The sequence below is a fragment of the Nansenia antarctica genome (genome assembly GCF_963989245.1).
Source record: "Nansenia antarctica genome assembly, chromosome: 6".
NCBI lineage: Eukaryota > Metazoa > Chordata > Actinopteri > Argentiniformes > Microstomatidae > Nansenia > Nansenia antarctica.
Window position 1 is genome coordinate 24,008,524 of NC_137676.1, and position 21,219 is coordinate 24,029,742.

Below are 21,219 nucleotides of genomic sequence, written 5' to 3' on the forward strand. Positions count from 1 at the left end.
CGTCGCCAACTTGTTAGAGTAAATTATTCAATAATGGCAGCCTGTTTAGTTTCAAGATGTATAAGAAAAGATATTTAATATTCTTCTGCAGAAGGAGGAAGTTTACAGGTCCGTCAGACGCATCTGAACGTTTCAAAGGTTCCTCCCAAAAGTGACGATCATTCATTATATGTCAGTATTTATACAATCAGATTTCCACAGGTAAGGGGTCCGCCCTCGGGTGAGGTCCAGACCAATCACGAGCAAGGGGCGTGAGTCTGTACATGGATGAAGATGATTTTGATGAAGGCTAGGGAATCGGCCCCCACTTTCTCCCAGGGAGACAAAGGTGAAAACGGAACACAATAGCCACAACTGGTTCAGTCTGGTCCCAGAGCACCGGGTCTGGGCAACACAAAAACCCAAAACTGCTCCAGATGGCCTCGTCCACTCAGGGAGAAAAGAGGGCAATCAGGTCTTTGTAATCATTTAAATGTGTCTTGTTGTCTTAGCCAATGTCAAGCTTAAAGTAGAGAAACTGGTTCTATTGTGTGACAACAGGAAATCATCTTCTACAGTCTGCTGCAGACATTCAACCCAAGATAATGTTTGATTCTTAATTGTAGCTTATTACATATAATAATTTTCTCTCACACTATGTATGTATATGTATGTAGCCTATGTATGTATATGTATGTATGCCCATGGGCGTCAGCAGCTTTTTGAATGTGGGGGGGACACTTATTTTTCGGGGGGTCTGGGGGTCCTCCCCCCGAAATTTTTTAAATAGTAGATTCAATTTCCTGCATTCTGGTGCGTTTTACACCCAAAATAATCTCCCTCTTTCTTTGTTTTTCCTTGGAGCATGGCATGGTCTGCAATTACTGACTACTATTATGTTTTGGTTTAACTCACAGAGGCCTGACACTGACACTTGGCACTTTTTAGGTACTTTATTAAATATGAAGATTCAAAAAGAATCAAAGAGTGAATTAGAAAAGAATGAGGTAACTCAATACAACCTGTTAAAGACTTGCTTTTACTCCATTCTTTCCCCAAAATTTCAAAGATTCCCATTTTTTGTCCTTTCATTAAATGTTCCATATCTCCTCCTATAATCATATTTCTCCTCTATTATCTGTACTATGCATACAGCAGGATTTCTACAATTAGAACATAAGACATCATACAAAGGCTCCAAAAGTGTGACCTCTTTTGTCATTTGCAGACACAAATGACTGGCAAATCTCCTTTAAGTCAAGTTTGTCAAGATGCTCTTGGTGGATGTGGCAAACAGCCACATGTTCAAGCGCCTTTGAGCATTGAGCACTTGTTCATATTGTTTTTCTCTAATAGAACATTTGACATAGAAATACAATCATCAATACAAAAAATACAATCACAAGCATTTTAGAAATAGAAAAATAAATGGAACAGGTGTTTTCTTCTTCTTTTTTAACCCTAGCTCAAGCAATCAGATGCAAAATTGATTCTTTGGGTGGGTGCAATGGCCAAATTAAATAGTGCAAATGCTCAGGGCAATGAACACGGGCAGGAGATGCAATAATGACAGGACAGGTAAGCACTGTGAGGTGTTTGTCGCCATTCTGTGCTTTTGATGACATTTCGCCTGTGTCTGTTCTGCATTTAAACATGTCTAACCGCACTAGTAATGCCTAACAAAACTGCTAGTGCCATATAGCTGATCTAGCTCGTATTTGGTTGCTAGTAGGCTATGCTAATTCTATTGCTAATACAGAGAATGTCTCATAAGGTGCTAACATTCTTATCAGAAAAGCTGGCTGTGTTTGACCTTGGGAGAACGCAATGTTGCTGTTTGGCCACTCACGGGAAAACTTGGATGACTTTGACTTACTTTTCTCTTCTTAGAAAAAAAAAATCCTTATATCCATCTTGGTGGATGATCTAAATATCGTCTTGCCTCAGTCTGAATGTTTTGAATCTGCGTGCGTGTCCGATGCTGCTGCTGCTGCTGCCGTGTTAAAAACAGAAGTAAAACGCGGAGTGGATTTCTGGATATGGGCAATCCCCTACTCATAAAGTGGAACGGATTTGATTGTGAAGCAATGAAAATAACGCTGACCAGTCATGCAACATATTTTTGATGGCAAATGTGGGGGGGTCCAAACGACCTTGTTTCAAAGGTGGGGGGGACACGTCCCCCCCCAAATATATGGTGGTGACGCCCATGTGTATGCCTATGTATTAGGGATGTCCCGATCCCATTTTTTCACTACCGATACCGATACCTGGGCTTCAGGTATCTGCGATACCCATATCAATCCGATATTTGTATTTATTGTTTTAATCCTGAATAATAACAAATACTTCCCCAGTATATAGTCCACAACAACAGTTGGCTATTAAAGACTGCCAGCCTTTATTCAAGCAACAAAAACAGTACTATGCAGTAGCCTAGTACTCAGTACTGTCTGATTTCTAGTTTTAGTGCCTTCAGGTTTTTATTCTATTTATCTTCTCTTACAAATGGCAAATCAACCAGTCGCAGAATCGAAGGGGGTGTCAACAATATCTGGTTTTCGTTTTTTTCATAACAGGCAACTTGAAGTTTTAAAGTACCCACTCGATATAATATACAACAGTTTAACGATCACTAAATACTTATAATCTGTACGTTGGATTCACTGTTGCCGGAGGCTACCGGTAAGTGATACCTGGCTTGTAAACATACTTTCGTTTTAGAACGAAACGTTAGCCGCTAGCTGTTAGCAGCGTTTTTAGCAGTCACCATTCTTGAGCTATAGAAATTCAAATACTTGTGTCGTCTTGAATTGTTTTCCAATTTCAATGTATGACGCATCATTTGAAAGCTTACCATCTGTAGTTTAGTCATATGTAAACAACCGGAAAATTACGTAAGCAAATGGTTTATGATTTCACCAGCTGGCATCATGACATTGTCAGACTCATTACACACAGGTAGCTACTAGGAAACTCTCATGCATGTGACCACTGACTACTACTGTTGTCATCACGTGAGTGACACGCCGGATCACGAGCCCCAGATCGCTGCCTGTTGTTTTTCTGGTGCGATCTGCGATCCAGCATTCAGGACCAATATCGCAGCGACACATACATATATGTATGTATGCCTATGTATGTATATGTACTGTATGTATGTAGCCTATGTATGTATATGTATGTAGCCTATGTATATGTATGTATGCCTATGTATGTATATGTATGTATGCCTATGTATATGTATGCCTATGTATGTATATGTATGTATATGTATGTAGCCTATGTATGTATATGTATGTATGCCTATGTATGTATATGTATGTATGCCTATGTATGTATATGTATGTATGCCTATGTATGTATATGTATATTTATTTATGCCTATGTATGTAGCCTATGTTTGTATATGTATGTAGCCTATGTATGTATATGTATGTATGCCCATGCCAGCCTGTGTGTGATGTTCCAGGGCGGTTTTGGCACATCTCAGACCTGCACCTGGACCCCACCTACCACCTGACGGAGGACCTGACCCAGGTGTGCTTCTCCTCTAAGGGCGTCCCGGCCGCGGCCCCCGGGCCCTACGGGGACTTCCTGTGTGACGCCCCCTACCAGCTGATCCTCTCTGCCTTCCAGCACATGGCCCAGATCTCCCCCCAGCCCTCCTTCATGATATGGACAGGGTGTGTGTGTGTGTGTGTGTGTGTGTGTGTGTGTGTGTGTGTGTGTGTGTGTGTGTGTGTGTGTGTGTGCGTGCGTGTGTGTGTGTGTGTGTGTGCGCGTGTGTTTCATTCAGGATTTCACTTCAATGTCATTCAATTGGACAGTCATGGACAGATTGTTTGTTTTGATTTTGTTCCGGCTTTGAATTCAATTCAGTACAACTTTATTGATCCCAAAGACAGGGGCAATATCATTCAGTTCAATTCATGGACAGTGTGTGTGTGTGTGTGTGTGTGTGTGTCGGTGTGTCTGTCTGTTTGTCTGTCTGTCTGTCTGTGTGTGTGTGTGTGTGTGTGTGTGTGTTTAATTCAGGGCTTCGTTTCAATATCATTCAATTAAATTGAACTAACTTTATTAATCCCAAAGAGAGGGGCAGTATGAACTGCGTGGTCCAGTCCAGTGGCTTCATATCAGGACAATGAGCATGTGGTGTTGAATCAACATAATTCTGTCACATTTACATGTTTGGCATTTAGCAGACGCCTTATTCCAAAGCGACTTACATTTGACTAAGCAAGTTTAATTCACCAGTCGTAGCAGGAAGAGTAATCTAACTCAGGTTAGGGGCCATTGGCAGTCTCAGTGATAGAAGAAGAAAGAAATAATCTTTTAAAAAAACGATTTATAGACACTGGAGAAACAGTACAAGAAGGGAAGTAGAAATCTTAGGAGACACAGTACAGGGGGACGCAGGTGTCTCAGGTGACACAGTGCTGGGGGGTAGTATTTTATTTTATTTTTTTCTTTCCTAGCACCAGGGGAGCCACCCCTCCCAAATTTCGTTGTTTGGTACCTGTACTATAGCAATGACAATAAAGACCATTCATTCATTCATTCATTCATTCATTCATTCATAGTAGATCGTAGTCTCAGGAGGAGCAGTTAACGTGTAGCCTGAAGAGATGGGTCTTTAGTCTCCGACGGAAGATGGGAAGTGACTGCAGTTCTGACAGCTGTGGGAAGCTCATTCTGTGTCTGTTTCCTTCTAACACACGATTGGAAAAGTAACTGTGGTCACAGGGTGGGAGTGTCAACAAGCAGCAGTCTCTTCCTGGTAGAGGAACACTGAGGAAGAGTGTACAGTTCTTCTTCTTTTCGTTTCTCTGAAGCGTGGTGGTTATATGACAGTTTCCCATTTCTTTACACAGTCCTTTGTGTTTTGGTTGAACACTGCAAGGTTTTTTGAGCTGTAGGGGTTGGGTAGTAGAGGGCAGACAAGGCAGTGCTCCACCGTATGGTCTGCTCCTCCACACTCACAGGTGGTTGGGCCAGTCTTGTAGCCCCATCTAACCAGAGCAGCCCTGGATCGTCCTGTTCTCCTTCTGAGGCGGTTGAGTGTTTTTCACTGAGCCTATGGTGCTTTTGGGCCAGGGGGAGGGGCTTCAGTGGGGGGTGTTCCCATGGCAGTTGGAGGAGGGTCATTCTCAAGCTTTTCCATCCAGAGTTGGATTCTTGTTTCTTCCCGAGATGTTGTTAGGGACTGGACCTGGCTGAGAAAGAGATGTTGTTAGGGACATGGCTGGTTGCTTGTGTTGGTGGGTTTCAGGCAGCCAGTGATCAGGCGGCAGGTGTTGTTCAATGCAGAGTCAAGTTTCTTAATAATAATAATAATAATAATAATGCATTTTATTTATAGCCGCCTTTCAGAGCACTCAAGAACATATTACAGAGCATAATTTAAAAACAAGCAACAGATTCAAACAGGTTAAAACAGTGATTCAAACAAACAAAATAAGACAAAACAAAAGAAAAACAACCATCAATTAAAAATATGCCAGTTTAAAAAGGTGGGTTTTCAGGCAGGATTTGAAGGTGGGGAGAGAGTCAGTGTTGCGGATATCTTGTGGAAGAGAGTTCCAGAGACGGGGGGCAGAGTGACTGAAGGCTCTTGACCCCATAGTGGTCAGGCGGGCAGAAGGTATAGTGAGTTGAAAGGCAGCGGAGGATCGGAGAGTGTGAGAGGGAGTGTAGGTGTGAAGGAGTTCAGAGATATATGGTGGTGCAAGATTGTGAAGGGCCATGAAAGTGAGGAGCAGAATTTTTAAGTCAATGCGGTATTTAACGGGAAGCCAATGGAGTTGTTGAAGAACCGGAGTGATATTATGATCTATGGAAGGGGATCTGGTTATGATACAGAGTGATATGATCTATGGAAGGGGTTCTGGTTATGATACGGGCGGCTGAGTTTTGCTTACGCAGAGATTTGTGAGGAAGACCAGAGAGGATGGAGTTGCAATAATCAATACGGGATGTGACGAGGGCGTGGACGTGAATAGCGGGGAATTCTTGGCATATGTTGACCTCTCCCAGACAGGACATGCATATTCCGCAGAGGAATAGCACAGGGCCAGAGCAGTGGATCGTAATGTGTGTGCTGTGGCTCCCCATTTGGAGTTGGTCAGTTTCCGTAGGATGTTGTTTCGGGAGCCGACTTTGGATTTTGTGGTGTTGGTGTGCTCCTTAAAGGAGAGAGTACGATCCAGGGTTACGCCAAGGTAGACAGGGTGGGTACAGTGTCCAAGTGGTGTTCCAGACCATTTGATGTTGAGTTGTCGGTCGGCTTTACGGTTCCTGAGCTGGAAGGAACAGACTTGGGTCTTGGCAGGGTTGGCATGTAGCTGGTTGCACTCGTAGTAGAGGAGTAGCTCATCTAGGGCTGTGGTGAGGTTTGCTTCTATTGCTTCGAACGAGTTCTCTTGGGATGTTACACATAGATCGTCGGCATAGATGAAACGCTCAGTGTTCTGGTCCATTGGCTGGTCGTTGGTGTAGATGTTATATAGTATATATAGTAGTGGGGCCAGCACACTACCTTGAGGTAGGCCATTCCGTTGTTGTTGCCAGTGACTCTGCTTGTTATTCAGGACAACAAAGAAGCGCCTGTCTTTCAGCAGGGTTCCAATGAGGTCTGTGAGTGCCAGGTCTTTCATCAACTCTTAAGATCTTTTTTAGGAGGAGGCGGTGGTTCACAGTGTCATATGCGGCAGACCAACAAAGACACCTACTGTTACCAGTCCTTTCTGAAATCCGTCCTCTATTCATAGCTTTCATGTGACGTCACAGCATAGTGGAAACGCCCACCTGACGGGCAAAAGGCACTTTTTGCGGGCAAAACCCACGGGCAAAACCCACTTTTTGCGGGTTAATAACTTTGATTTCCCGTGGGTTAGGAAAATAATTCCAACGTGTCCGGAAAGAGGAGAAGCCAGGGAATCGAAAAGTTTTTGAATGGAGTCGATCCTCCACTCCTATCACCGTGGACACAGCAAGGAGCGAATTCCCGGGTAGAAATATCCCCTCGACCCGCTGTCAGCGGGAGTTCCGTCCAGCAGCGGTAGAACTCCCGAACGCCCGGTTGATCGAGTTTCGTATTAAAAGTATATCTTCTCGGGGTGACAGCGAGGTGGTTAAGGGCTCAAAATGACCGTATACTGATGGTGAATTTAGCAATAATAGTCTTGTGTTTGTACCACCTCCATAACCGGTGTTATTCACGGAGAAAGCCGGTCAAGGACGCACCTTTTGCGGGTTAATAACTTTGATTCTCCGGGGGTTAGGAAAATAATTCCAACGTGTCCGGATAGAGGAGAAGACATGGAATCCAAAAGTTTTTGAATGGAGTCGATCCTCCACTCCTATCACCGTGGACACAGCAAGGAGCGAATTCCCGGATATAAATATTCCCTTGCCCGCTAACAGCGGGAGTTGGGAGTTTCGTCCAGCAGTGGTAGAACTCCCGGTTGATCGAGTTTCATATTAAAAGTATATCTTCTCGGGGTGTCAGCGAGGTGGTTAAGGGCTCAAAATGACCGTATACGGATGGTGAATTTAGCAATAATAGTCTTGTATTTGTACCACCTCCATAACCGGTGTTATTCACGGAGAAAGCCGGTCAAGGACGCACCTTTTGCGGGTTAATAACTTTGATTCTCCGGGGGTTAGGAAAATAATTCCAACGTGTCCGGATAGAGGAGAAGACATGGAATCCAAACGTTTTTGAATGGAGTCGATCCTCCACTCCTATCACCGTCGTGTATCTTGATAGTTCTTCATGGGTGAGGTGGTCTAAATAGTAGGCAGCCGGTAAATCGCCATGTTGAGCGATGTTGCTATGATACTTTTTGCCCGTCAGGTTGGTGGTTGCTAGGGAAGAAACCACGTGACTGAAAGCTATGAATATGTTGAGTGAGGTTCAGGAGTTGGCTTGTTGTAGATTTGCCAGGTCAGAATCCGGCTTGTTGAGGGATGATGGCTGGTTCAGCAACAGGGGCGAGTCTGTTGAGAATCATGCGTTCAAACAGCTTGTATAGGTGGCATAGCAGAGAGCTTGGGTGGAAGCTCTTTGCGTGTGTTGGATCTTTGCCTGGTTTGAGAAGGGCAATAATCCTGGTTTTCCTCCAGATCTTTGGGATGTATTTTGTCAGCATGCACTTATTCATCAGCTCGAGGATCCATTTCCTCATCAGAGGTCCAAAATGTACCAGTTTTAAGGGTGTTGATGCTGGTATTGAGCTCTTCGGGGGAGAACGGCTTAGTCAGTCCCATGGTTTGGGAGTTCTTTACTCGATCTACCTTTGGTCTTGGCTGTTTAGTGGTGGATTTCCCATTGAGCAGCAGCTGGTGCCCAACTTGGTTGGTAGTGGTCGTACACTGTTGCTGAGTTGGGGTTGATGGGTCATTGCTGATTTTTCGGATGAGGCTCCATGCCTTTTTGCTGTTCTTTGCCATATCAGTTCCAGCAGGTTTTTCCACTTCAGCTGGCGGCGTTCTGAGATGGAGGCCATGAGTCTCTCACCTACTTCGATGGTAGTTTCAGCAAAGGGGTCATATTCATAGAGCTCTTGGTATCGCTCATACAGTTCGGTACTTGTAGTGTCAAGGCCCGGGATGTATTGAGTGCGGCAGCCTCTTGGGATGTTCTTGCGGACTGCTTCGTGGACAATCTTTGTGAATTTGTCATAATTCCTGGGGTCTGCTGGGAGATGGGCAATCTTCCTTTCAAGATCTTCTTGGAAGCCAGGCCAGTTCGCTTTTCCAAAGTTGAATCTTCTTCGGAATGGAACTGTGCCTGGGGTTATAGCAGCATTAACTGTGATACTGATGGGACAGTGTTGGGTCCTTGGCAGTGGCTCCAAGACCAGATGTTTACTTAATCCGGCGATCCTGTTGAAGGACTTTGGTTGTTTTACGTCGTGGATCAGATTAAGATGGCAGTTTTCGGCCCACATTTCTACTGCATCTCCATCTGCGTTGTTGTTGGCGTATGGCGTATGCCCATCATACAGAGTGAACAGTAAAACAGGTTGTCAGACTACAGTAAAACAGGTTGTCAGAGTGTACAGTAAAACAGGTTGTCAGAGTGTACAGTAAAACAGGTTGTCAAAGTATACAGTAAAACAGGCTGTCAGAGTGAACAATAAAACAGGCTGTCAGAGTGTACAGTAAAACCGTTTGTCAGATTACAGTAAAACAGGCTGTCAGAGTGTGCAGTAAAACAGGCTGTCAGACTACAGTAAAACAGGTTGTCAGAGTGTTCAGTAAAACAGGTTGTCAGAGTGTACAGTAAAACAGTTTGTCAGACTACAGTAAAACAGTTTGTCAGACTACAGTAAAACAGGCTGTCAGACTACAGTAAAACAGGCTGTCAGACTACAGTTAAACAGGCTGTCAGAGTGAACAGTAAAACAGGCTGTCAGAGTGAACAGTAAAACAGGTTGTCAGAGTGTACAGTAAAACAGGTTGTCAGAGTGTACAGTAAAACAGGCTGTCAGAGTGTACAGTAAAACACTTTGTCAGACTACAGTAAAACAGGCTGTCAGACTACAGTAAAACAGGTTGTAAGAGTGAACAGTAAAAGGTAGACATCACTCAGGTGTTTGGTATCGTTCCTCATTCCGTCCGTCCCATGCATTACAATGAGCCCCTGTCCTCCGATGTCTACCTCCGCCAGCCTCCCCTGATCACAGCCTGACCTGACCTCCGCCAGCCTCCCCTGATCACAGTCTCCCCTGATCACAGCCTGACCTGCAACTGTACTTCATATTGTTTAATCTGTAGGTAATCCAGCCGGAGCTTTAATGGCATGTATAATGCGTGATAAGCTTGATTATGGTGCTTGACAGGAAGGCCCTGCTGCAACCTCACTTGGATTAACGTGAACAGAATAAGGTGCAGGATTAGTGGCTTCATACCGGAGGGCAGAGCTGTGTTTTATTTAATTAATTCTGCCTCTGGTTGTGTATAATGTCTCTGTAGGAAGTGGGGCTGTATAATGTCTCTGTAGGAAGTGTATGAATGAATGAATGAATGGTCTTTATTGTCATTGCTATAGTACAGGTACCAAACAACGAAATTTGGGAGGGGTGGCTCCCCTGGTGCTAGGAAAGAGAAGAAAAAAACCCGAAAAAAACAAGAAGGGAAAGGAGCTAGTTTACATAAATAAAGGCTATGTACACTATCCACTATACTATACTGTACAGATAAAACGACTAGGGTTGTCATATTGCACATAGTGTTATTGCACATTCATTTAAAGTGTCGCAGTTTGCAGGCTTGAAATGTACACATTTGTGCCTCAGCACTACACCTGATTTTTACAATCCAGCAGCTGCCATCAATCCGTCCAGCCTGTCCAGGGCCCAGAACCTAGGTCTTTGCTGTGTTCAGGGCCTGGATGGCCCTGGGGTAGAAGCTGAGCTTCAGTCTGTTTGTCCTTGCGGCCATGGTCCTGTACCGCCTTTTCGAGGGCAGCCGGGCAAAGTGTTCGTACCCAGGGTGGGTTGGGTCTCTGGAGATCTTGGAGGCCTTGCTGAGGCAGCGTGTGTTGTACAGCTCTTCCAGAGAGGGGAGGGGGGCGCCGGTGATCTTCTGGGCTGTTCTCACGACTCTCTGTAGCGCATTTCTCTCTGCGGTTGTGCAGCTGGAGAACCAGTTGCAGATGCAGTAGGTGAGGATGCTCTCCACTGCGCCGCGGTAGAAGGCCACCATTATCTCCTGCTTGATGTGTTCCTTCCTGAGGACTCTCAGGAAGTAGAGCCGCTGTTGTGCCTTCTTGATGGTGGCTGCTGTGTTGTTCTTCCAGGACAGGTCATCCTGTATGTGCACCCCCAGGAATCGGAGGGTTGAGACTCTCTCCACGCTCTCTCCGTCGATGAGCAGGGACTGGACCTCAGATTTTTTCCTCCTGAAGTCCACGATGATTTCCTGGGTCTTTGACTGGTTCAGCAGCAGGTTGTTAACCTTGCACAGCTTGCTCAGCTGCTCTACCTCATCCCTGTACGCCGCCTCGTCCCCCCCCGAGATGCAGCCCACCACGGTGGTGTCGTCTGCAAACTTTACGATGGAGTTGCTGGGGTGGACGGGGGTGAAGTCGTAGGTGTAGAGGTTGTAGAGGATGGGGCTTAGCACGCAGCCCTGGGGGGACCCAGTGCTGAGTCTGAGGGCTGTGGAGGTGTGGGAGCCCACCCGGACCCTCTGGGGGCGGTCGGACAGGAAGTCCTTGATCCATGCACATATAGAGTGTGATAGTCCCAGGTCTAGTAGTTTGGTCACTAGCCTGTCTGGAAGGATGGTGTTGAAGGCAGAGCTGAAGTCCACAAAGAGCAGTCTCGCGTAGCTGTTTCCCCTCTCCAGGTGGGATAGAGTGGCGTGGAGAGTCGTCGCGATGGCGTCCTCTGTGGACCTGTGGGCTCTGTAGGCGAACTGGTATGGATCCAGGTTGGGCGGGAGGCGTGTGACTATGTGGGCCCGGACTAGTTTCTCGAAGCACTTCATGATGATTGGTGTGAGTGCCACCGGGCGGTAGTCGTTTAGGCAGCTCACCGTGCTTTTCTTCGGGACTGGAATGATAGTTGAGGTTTTCAGGCAGGGTGGGATGGTGGCCTGGGACAGGGACTGGTTGAAGATGTTGGTGAAAACCCCGGCCAGCTGGTCGGCGCAGTCCCTCAGCACCCGTCCCAGGACGCCACTGTATTGTATAATGTCTCTGTAGGAAGTGGGGCGGCTGTGGCGCAGGAGGTAGAGCCGGTGTCTAATGATCTCAAGGTCGGCAGATCGGCGGATTGAACCCCCACCATGTCGAGGTGTCCTTGGACAAGACACTGAACCCCAAATTGCTCCCAATGAGCGGGCCGGCGCCTTGCATGAATGGGTGAATGAGAGGCCATTGTAAAGCGCTTTGGAGTAAGGTGCTGTATAAGTCATCAGTCCATTTACCATTTTACCATTTAACAAGTGGAATAATATATTAGCCCCCCCCCCCATCTCTCTCTCTCTTTCTCACCCTCTTCTCTCTCTCTCTACCCCCTCCTCTTTCTCTCTCTCTACCCCTCCTCTCTCTCCCTCTCATGTACCAGTGTTGTTATAACTATGTAATAACAGTCCTGTTCCTCTCTGTAGAGACAGTGTTGTTATAACTATGTAACAGTCCTGTTCCTCTCTGTAGAGACAGCCCTCCCCACGTCAGTGTCCACTGACGTGGTGATCCAGGTCCTCAGGAACATGACTCAGACCATCAGAGAGACCTTCCCTGACACAACCGTCTACCCCGCCTTCGGGAACCATGACTACTGGCCACAGGTGACGTACCTGCCCCCACACCTGCACTCACCTGTCACACTGAGTACAGACATTCAACACCTGCAACACCTTAAGCCCCAGGTGAAGGACTTCCTGGACCCCCGGCAGTTTGCATACCAGGAGAGCATGGGGGTGGAGGATGCCATCATTTACATGCTGCACAGGGCCTACACACACCTGGAGAGGCCACAGAGCATGGTGAGGACCACGTTCTTCGACTTCTCCAGTGCATTTAACACTATCAAGCCATCACTGCTGGCTGACAAACTAGCAGTGATGTGTGTGGAGGACTCCCTGACGGCTTGGATCCACAACTACCTCACAGACAGGCGTCAGTATGTGAGACTGCAGGGCTGTCAGTTTGAGGTGGTGGTGTGCAACACCGGTGCCCCCCAGGGAACTGTTCTGTCACCCTTTCTCTTCACCCTCTATACCTCCGACTTCCAGTTTAGCTCCGACCAGTGCCACCTGCAGAAGTTTTCGGATGACTCCTCTATCGTCGGTTACATCACAGACGACAGGGATGAGGAGTACAGGGCCCTGGTGGAGAGCTTTGTGCAGTGGTGCGACACCAACTACCTTTTGCTTAACACCAGCAAAACAAAGGAGTTGGTGGTGGATTTTAGGAGGAAGAGAAGGACCCCAGCCCCCATCACCATCAAGGGGGTGGAAGTCGAGAGGGTGGACTCCTACAGGTACCTGGGAGTACAAATTAATAACAAACTGGACTGGATTGACAACACCGAGGCTCTTCTCAGGAAAGGGCAGAGCAGACTGTTTTTCCTGAGAAGGCTGAGGTCTTTCGGTGTCTGCAACAAGCTGCTGCAAATGTTTTATCAGTCGGTGGTTGCCAGCGTTCTGTTCTTCGCCGTGGCCTGCTGGGGTGGAAACATCTGTGCCAGGGATGCTGCGAAGCTAAACAAACTGGTGAAGAAGGCCAGCTCTGTGGTGGGGACCGGGCTGGACAGCCTAGAGGTGGTGGCAGAACAGAGGATGGGGAAAAAACTGGCGGCCATGCTGGCCAATCCCTCCCACCCGATGTACTGCGAGCTGGCGGGGATGAGGAGCAAGTTCAGCCACAGATTTGTTCTCCCCCGTCAAAGTACAAAAAGATTTGGACAGTCCTTTGTTCCAGCTGCACTCCGACTCTACAACCAGGCCCTGCAGGGTGGGGGAGACCTGGAGCTGGAACTTTTGGAACTTTTTACTTATTGAGCCTGCACTGTTTTATGTATTTTATTGAATGTTTTCTGTTTTCTGTATTGAATGTTTTCTGCCCTAACTGAGCTGTTTGACAACAAAATTTCCCCATTGGGGACAATAAAGGTTTTCAATCAATCAATCAATCATTCTTCAAAAATAGGGTTCTGAAAGGAAGTGTAGACCCCCTTTTGGGTTCTGTAGACCCATTTTCACACCGTTATGGGTTCCTTTCAGGATCAGTTCCCCACCTCCACCAACGCCATCTACCAGGCGGCTGCAAAGCTGTGGGCACCGTGGCTGGAGCCAGAGGCCCTCCTCACCCTCAGAGAAGGTGATCTGGCTGGGCCTGGAGGGCTGGAGGTCTGGAAGGCTGGGGGTATAGGGCTGGAGGGCTGGGGGGTATAGGGCTGGAGGGCTGGGGGTATAGGGCTGGGGGTATAGGGCTGGAGGGCTGGGGGTATAGGGCAGGGGGTATAGGGCTGGAGGGCTGGGGGTATAGTGGTGGAGGTCTGGGTGTAGGCCTGGAGGGCTGGAGGTCTGGGTGCAGGGCTGGAGGTCTGGGTGCAGGGCTGGAGGTCTGGGTGTAGGGCTGGGGCTGTAGGGCTGGAGGTCTGGGTGTAGGGCTGGGGATGGAGGGCTGGAGGTCTGGGTGTAGGGCTGGGGCTGGAGGGCTGGAGGTCTGGGTGTAGGGCTGGAGGGCTGGGTGTAGGGCTGAGGCTGGGACTGGCACAGACCAGAAGTACAGTAGGTTTAAGCACGCTGATCTGGCACACTGCTAGTGTTTCTGTATTACTGTATTACTGTATTACTGTATTAGTTTATTACTGTATTAGTGTGTTCTGCAAACTTGCAGTTTTCTTTTGTGCATTGTCATGATGCGTAGATATAGACCCTTTTAGTGTTTGTAAACAATGATGACGTATGCAAGTATGCACGCGCATTTTGGCAACGGAAGATGGCACTGACTTGTCTCGTTATGCAAGGACATTATCCACAAAAGATGAGGAATGCTACTTCAACAAACTAACTGTCAAACTAACGCGACTCCCAGATCCGTGTGCTATTACTGAGCTGGTAGATGACATTAGCAAGTGGCCCAATATTCATTGGCCAGATATATATATACCTATTTGGTGGAGAAGCCTAGCGTGTACACCTGTGAGAAATTGAGAACATATAAATCACTAGATGCCTACAACTACGCCATCTGTGGTCATGTACAGGACATCAAATACCATGACATAGACTCAGACTTTTGTGTCTTGAAATCCGAAGTCCTCCCAAGCCAAAGACAAGGACACAAGACGACTATGTATGACGCACATATCACACACACACATTTGTTTACTAGACAGCTAGCGCTGGTTACTTTGGCTAGGCCTGCCTTAGCTAGATGTTAGTCTAGCTACATATCACTGACAATTGTTCATGTAAACAATAGGTTTTCCATTGAAATCAGAGAATAGATTAGCTATAGATTTTAGAGATACTGTAATGTCCCAACTTGGACAGTGGTGAAATAATAAGAGGATAGGTTGTCTTACAATCCGTGCATTTGCAAATTGCAAACGTCCACGTACAAAACTCTCCTCTCCTCTACCGTAACAACAACAACACAAACCCCGCCCCCCTCCGTGATCTCCACCAATCACAGGAATGCATTGGCGCACAACACAGAGCACAGTAACAGTGCTAACATTGAATTTCTGAACTCAAGCATTAATTGCAACATTAATGAACAGATTATTACAGGGTTGCTACAATACTTTACCTGATATAAAATGGGCGCCACATAGTGTCCTCAGTCCAGTTGCTGTCAAGGACCCCAATTGAAATAAGCCAGTGGCTTTCTTGGGTTTTTATCCTTTTAGTTGACCTTGTATGTAATATGTACTTTCATGTACCTACTTCTGCAACCCTTCTAATAAAGTTTTCAATCAATCAATCAATCAATCAATCAACACGTTTAATTCGGTTGTTAAGTCTGACGTCAATCGTGACGTTTAGCGATTTCCGGGTCCAAGCCAGAAATTCCCCACACCAGAGTACCAGTGTACTACAGCACCAGAGTACCAGTGTACTACAGCCGTAGAATGACAGTTCAATCGTTTTTTAGACTCGGATCTATTCATACAACAAGGGACGCAGCACTTTCCCGTTTCCCCCATAGTGTCAGGGTCTTTGAGCCTCGGAAAAGCGCTATACAAATATAATGAATTATTATTATTACTGAGGCATTTCGAAGAGAGCGCCTCAGCCAACTTTGGACCCGCAAACACGTCACGACTTAACAACCGAATAGCTTGCAGCCATAGACGCTGCCGGTTGCTCTGAAATGGTCGTGATCCTGACGGGATTCGGTAGAACTTGAGTCCGATAGTCGTGGAATATCGATTCTGACAACCGAACACGCAACAACCAGACATTTATTTATGCTAGTAGCCGTTGTAAGCTATTTGAAGCTTACCTAACTCTAACTCTGGATCAAGAATGTTGTTTTTGTCCACGCTTCTGTTGTCAAAATGCGTGCGCATATTTTGCTGGCGTCAGCTGTAAAAGGGTCTGTTAGAGAAGGATTTCCTCCGTCAATCATTAAACAAGAACAAAACCCTGACTTGAATCTATCTTTGTTTGAAAATGTTTCTTTGTTTTAAATCTTAGTGCTTGTGTTGTTTTGTGTGTGTGTGTGTGTGTCTGTGTCTGTGTGTGTCTGTGTCTGTATGTCTCTCCGTGTGTGTGTGGGTGTGTCTGTGTCTATGTCTATGTCTATGTCTGTGTGTCTGTATGTCTCTCCGTGTGTGTGTGTGTCTGTGTCTATGTCTATGGTGTGCAGTCAGGTGAGGCGGGGTAGGCAGTGCCTCACCCAGGCATTTAAGAAAGAAAAAGAATATCAGTCTTTTAAAAATATTTTTATTTTTTTTTCTCATTATTCTTAACTTTAATGTGTAAAAATGTTGTTAAAATTAAATTAAATGATGTAAAATGTGTTGTTTTAAAAATATACTGCATGCCCTGGCACCAGGAGAGTTTGCTCCCAAAGCTAGCTGATTGCTGGCGAGAGGCTGAGGCAGACTGTGCTTGTGCCTCTATGTGCTATGCAAAGTGATAGACCAACAGTTTCGTAGGTTTGCGCATGCGTAGTCTGTTCTCACATTGTCTTCATTGATGGACGTTGAGGCACCGTGCAGGCTGCCTCTGACAGCATGATTGACAGTTTGCGTTTGGCTTTCCGTAGCGGCATCCTCTGCTGTTCGCGCCGCGGTTCTACATTTCCCCAGCAGTAGCTCCATCAATCGTGGGAATTATGTCGAACTTTTACATTTGGTGGCAGAAAAGGATGAGAAATTAGCCGAACATTTGCCTACGCATGTTACATGGTTAAGATAATGTAGGCTATTGCGTGCCGGTTCAAATGCTGTAAATCCTGTGTTGTTGATGCAGGTGAATTTATATTGTCATTGAGCTGTTTTGCGTGCTGCTGTAAATCCTGTTGAGATGCAGGTGAATGTAGGCAATGCCATACAGGCTGTTGCGCTACGCTATGTGTAGTTATGAGATAACAATACATGACATTTTTGACCAGCTATTTGATAGTATAGTATATATGGGCTATGTGATTGACTTTATAGTATAGTATATTAGCCTACATTACATTACAGTCATTTAGCCGACGCTTTTATTCAAAGCGACTTACAATAATTGCATTTAACGTAGGAGTGTACTGTTTTTTTTAAGGCAAAATGAAGAATAGCAAACTAAAAATACAATAGGTGCTTAACAGGGAGGATTCTGGTAGTAGGCCTACTTCTTGAAGAAGTGAGTTTCGAGCCTGCGTTAAAAGATATAAGGGCTATTGATTGCCTTTATAGTATGCGCTATGCCATTTGAAGTCTGGCTGCTGCGTTAATCGCATGTTTTTTTTTTTTTAAATAGCTCACTGCCTACCCAGCCAATGACCTCACTGCACGTTACTGGTCTATGTCTATGTCTATGTCTATGTCTATGTCTATGTCTGTGTCTATGTCTGTGTCTGTGTCTGTGTCTGTGTCTGTGTCTGTGTCTGTGTCTGTGTGTGTGTGTCTGTATGTCTCTCCGTGTGTGTGTGTGTGTGTGTGTGTGTGTGTGTGTGTGTGTGGTCAGGGGGGTTCTACTCCCAGCGGGTGCGGGCGGGCCTGCGTGTGGTGAGCCTGAACACGGTCTTGTACTACAGCCCCGACAGGCAGACCGTCAACGTGAGCGACCCCGTGGGACAGTTCAGCTGGCTGCAGAACACGCTGGAGAGGTCCGCTCAGGCCCGGGAGAAGGTAGGGAGCAGGGAGACCCCCCAGGGGAGGCTGGGGGGGGGGGAGGAATCGGAGGACAGGCAGGGGAGGCTGGTGGAGGTAGAAATGGGGAGGACGGGCTCATTGTAATGCATGGTAACTGACGGTATGCCAGAGACACCATCATAGTCCCTGACCATGCTCTCTCTCTCTCTCTCTCTCTCTCTCTCTCTCTCTCTCTCTCTCTCTCTCTCTCTTGTTGTAAAGTCGCTTTGGATGAAGGCATCTGCTAAATGCCAAAAATGTAAAATGTTATGTCGCTCTCTCTCCTTCTCCCTCTCTCCCTCCCTCCCTCCTCTCTCTCTCTCCTTCTCTCTCTCTCTCTCTCTCTCTCCTTCTCTCTTCTTCTCCCTCCCTCTCCCCTTCTCTCTCTCTTCCTCTCTCTCTCCCTCCCTCTCTCTCTTCCTCTCTCTCTCCCTCTCTATCTTCCTCTCTCCTTCCCTCTCCCTCTCTCTCCCCCTCCCTCCCTCCTTCTCTGTTTCCCTTCTCCCTCTCTCTCCAGGTGTTAGTCATAGCCCATGTCCCAGTGGGGTACCTGCCGTGGGCCAGAGATACCACGGCCATCAGAGAGAGTTACAACCAGCGGCTGGTCGCCATCTTCCGCAACTACAGTGATGTCATCGCCGGCCAGTTCTACGGCCACACCCACCGTGACAGCATCATGGTGATGCAGGACCCGCAAGGTAAACCACGGGGAGGGCGGGGGTGGGGGGGTGGGTTGCGTGCACCCGCAGGAGCATGCACGTGCAGGAATGTGCACGTTTCACATACATACACACATTTGCGCCACACAGTTCTGTTGTGTCATTTCATGACATTAGAATTATAAGGTTCTATCTCTGTTTGTTTATTAATGCCTGTGTGGTGTTATTTTTAAAATGTTGACATTTTTTTGGTAGTAATTAATAAAATACAAAGGTTCCATCTCACAAAACATAATGGAATGTAAAAACGTTGACGCTCAATATCTCTGAACTACCCTAAACGGAGATAGAACCTTATCATTCTAAGCTCACGATGTGTTGTCCGGCTCAGCTCCTCTCTGGAACTATAAAACACACTGTCAGGCGGTAGCTAGGCTAGGTAGCTAGGCTAGGCGCTGAGGAGGAGGTTGGAGGAGCTTAGCTGTAATCAGACGGTGTTTAGCTTACAGCCCTGGGGGGCGTCTCTCCCAGGTGGACCCAGACAGGCACACCCTGGATGACCTCCTGCGCCTTAGTGAGTTCTGATGACGGGATCACGTCCAGCTCCGCCGCGGGCGCCTCAGAGCACCGACCTCCCACGGGGACGGCAGAGGCCTCCCACAGCAGACAGACAGACGGACGGCTGATACTCCCGGTCGGTTGAAGTAAAACGGGCAAATTCTAAACGGTCAAACAACCTGACTTCTCAACCCCTCCTGGTGGCTAGCAGCTAGCACCACCGCCTGACCTCTGACCTCTGACCCCTCCTGGTGGTTAGCAGCTAGCACCACCGCCTGACCTCTGACCCCTCCTGGCGGTTAGCAGCTAGCACCTCCGCCCTGACCTCTGACCCCTCCTGGGGTGGTTAGCAGCTAGCACCACCGCCTGACCTCTGACCCCTCCTGGTGGTTAGCAGCTAGCATCACTGTCACTACCAGAGCATCTCCCCACAGCCACAAGAATGCATTGTTGTCTAGCTGCTAGGCTAATGTGCTTTAGCTAATGTGCTGTGCTATATTAGTACCTGAGCTGTTGGCATGGAGACGTGCACTCACCCACATTCCTCTGGTTGGCTCTGAAGGTAAACCGCTGCAGTCTGTCTTCGTCACGCCGGCCATCACGCCCATCAGGAGCGCCAGAGAGCCGTACTTCAACAACCCCGGCTTCCGCATTTGTTCCACTACGACCCCAACGACTACACGCTGCTGGTGGGTAGGACGCTCAACCTTAGAACCTAGAACAATGGAACCATAGAACTATAGAACCTAGAACTATAGAACTCTAGAACCATAGAACTATAGAACCCAGAACTATAGGACCATAGAACCATAGAACCATACAATAGAACTTCAGTACTATAGAACCATAGAACCGTACAATAGAACTATAGAACCCAGAACTATAGGACCCTAGAACTATAGAACCATAGAACCATACAATAGAACTTCAGAACTATAGAACCATACAATAGAACTTCAGAACCATAGAACCGTACAATAGAACTATAGAATAGAACTATGACCCCCCCCAGAACTCTCCACTCTATTGACGAGAGGAACCGTTATTGGCACGGCCGGCCCCTCTGAGATGACCTCATTGGTTCCATCCAGTCTCAAGTGCTCCTCAAGTGTCTGGACGTTGTTGGCTGAATGCTGTGTGGTCCAGGGCTGGCCAGCAGTGGTGAGGTCCCAGGACACAGGCAGCTTGGACCCTCAGAAACGGTCTCTTTGTAACGCTACTTCCTGAGAAGGGCATAAAGGAGATCTGTCTGAATGAGAAGCCATTTGACAGCAGTGATTCATGCAGGAACCATTCAGGCCAGCATCATTAAGGTAGCTACTTGGCAGCTATCTGTTAGCTCTCCCTACCCTCAGCCACAGCCCCAGACAGGAACCTAGACAGTGATTAATGTTGGGAGTCATTCATCATCCATCACTATGCTCCAATCAAGCTACTTTCCTTTCTGAGGGGGTCTCTTTATCTCCCTTTCTCTCTCTTTATCTCCCTTTCTCTCTCTTTCTCTCTCTTTCTCTGTCTGTCTCTCTCTGTTCGTAGGACGTCTGGCAGTACTACTTGAACCTGACAGAAGCCAACCAGGAACAAAGGTCCGACTGGAAGCTTGAATACGTCCTGACCGAGGCGTTCGGCCAAGCAGCCGGGTTCCTGCAGCCTCAGAGCAGAGAGTTCGACAGGTACAGTATATGCACCATTACATGGTGAGTTATGACAGCAGCGCGGTGTGTGGCGGGGCGTGCAAGGTCACCCAGGTGTGTGCTGTGCTGTATCTGGACCACGACTCCTACTCCGACTGTGTCAAGAAGGGATCAAAGACCTAAAGGTTGTTGTTGTTGTTGTTGTTGTTGTTGTTGTTGATTGTGATCATATCAGATTGGGGGATTTTTTATTTTTTTTATCATAGATATTCACAATCATGCTGTATGTACTGTAAGTGAAATTATCTATTTTGGAATACTCGTACTTAATAGGCGACAATGGAAGCCATCTTTGTTTACTGCAGGTTGTTGTTGATTCTTATGAGTATGAGTGTGGAAAGACAATATATTTTTGTAAACTTTTGACGGGACTGATTGGAAAGTAATTTGTCTCACTTTCATTTCATTTCATTCTTATGACATAATGACAACGTTTGAATGTCTGAATTGTTTGATTTATTTTGCTGCTGAAATGTCTATAGCCTGCATTCCGAACCAACTCAACTGGCTCCGTTC

The 21,219-nt window shown here is 46.9% G+C and overlaps 1 protein-coding gene across 1 annotated transcript in view; it reads left to right on the plus strand.

Annotated features, from left to right (window-relative positions):
• The window catches only part of smpdl3a (sphingomyelin phosphodiesterase acid like 3A), a gene marked incomplete at both ends in the record, with an annotated part of 48,486 nt that extends 27,660 nt beyond the window's left edge, over positions 1–20,826 (plus strand). Inside the window, 10 exon segments of the mRNA XM_080534311.1 lie at positions 3,452–3,665; positions 12,149–12,166; positions 12,168–12,282; positions 13,720–13,816; positions 17,626–17,789; positions 18,310–18,490; positions 19,572–19,660; positions 19,663–19,698; positions 20,546–20,680; positions 20,683–20,826. Of these exon segments, the coding sequence (XP_080390437.1) occupies positions 3,452–3,665; positions 12,149–12,166; positions 12,168–12,282; positions 13,720–13,816; positions 17,626–17,789; positions 18,310–18,490; positions 19,572–19,660; positions 19,663–19,698; positions 20,546–20,680; positions 20,683–20,826 (1,193 nt within the window).
• Between the last annotated feature and the right edge of the window lie 393 nt (positions 20,827–21,219).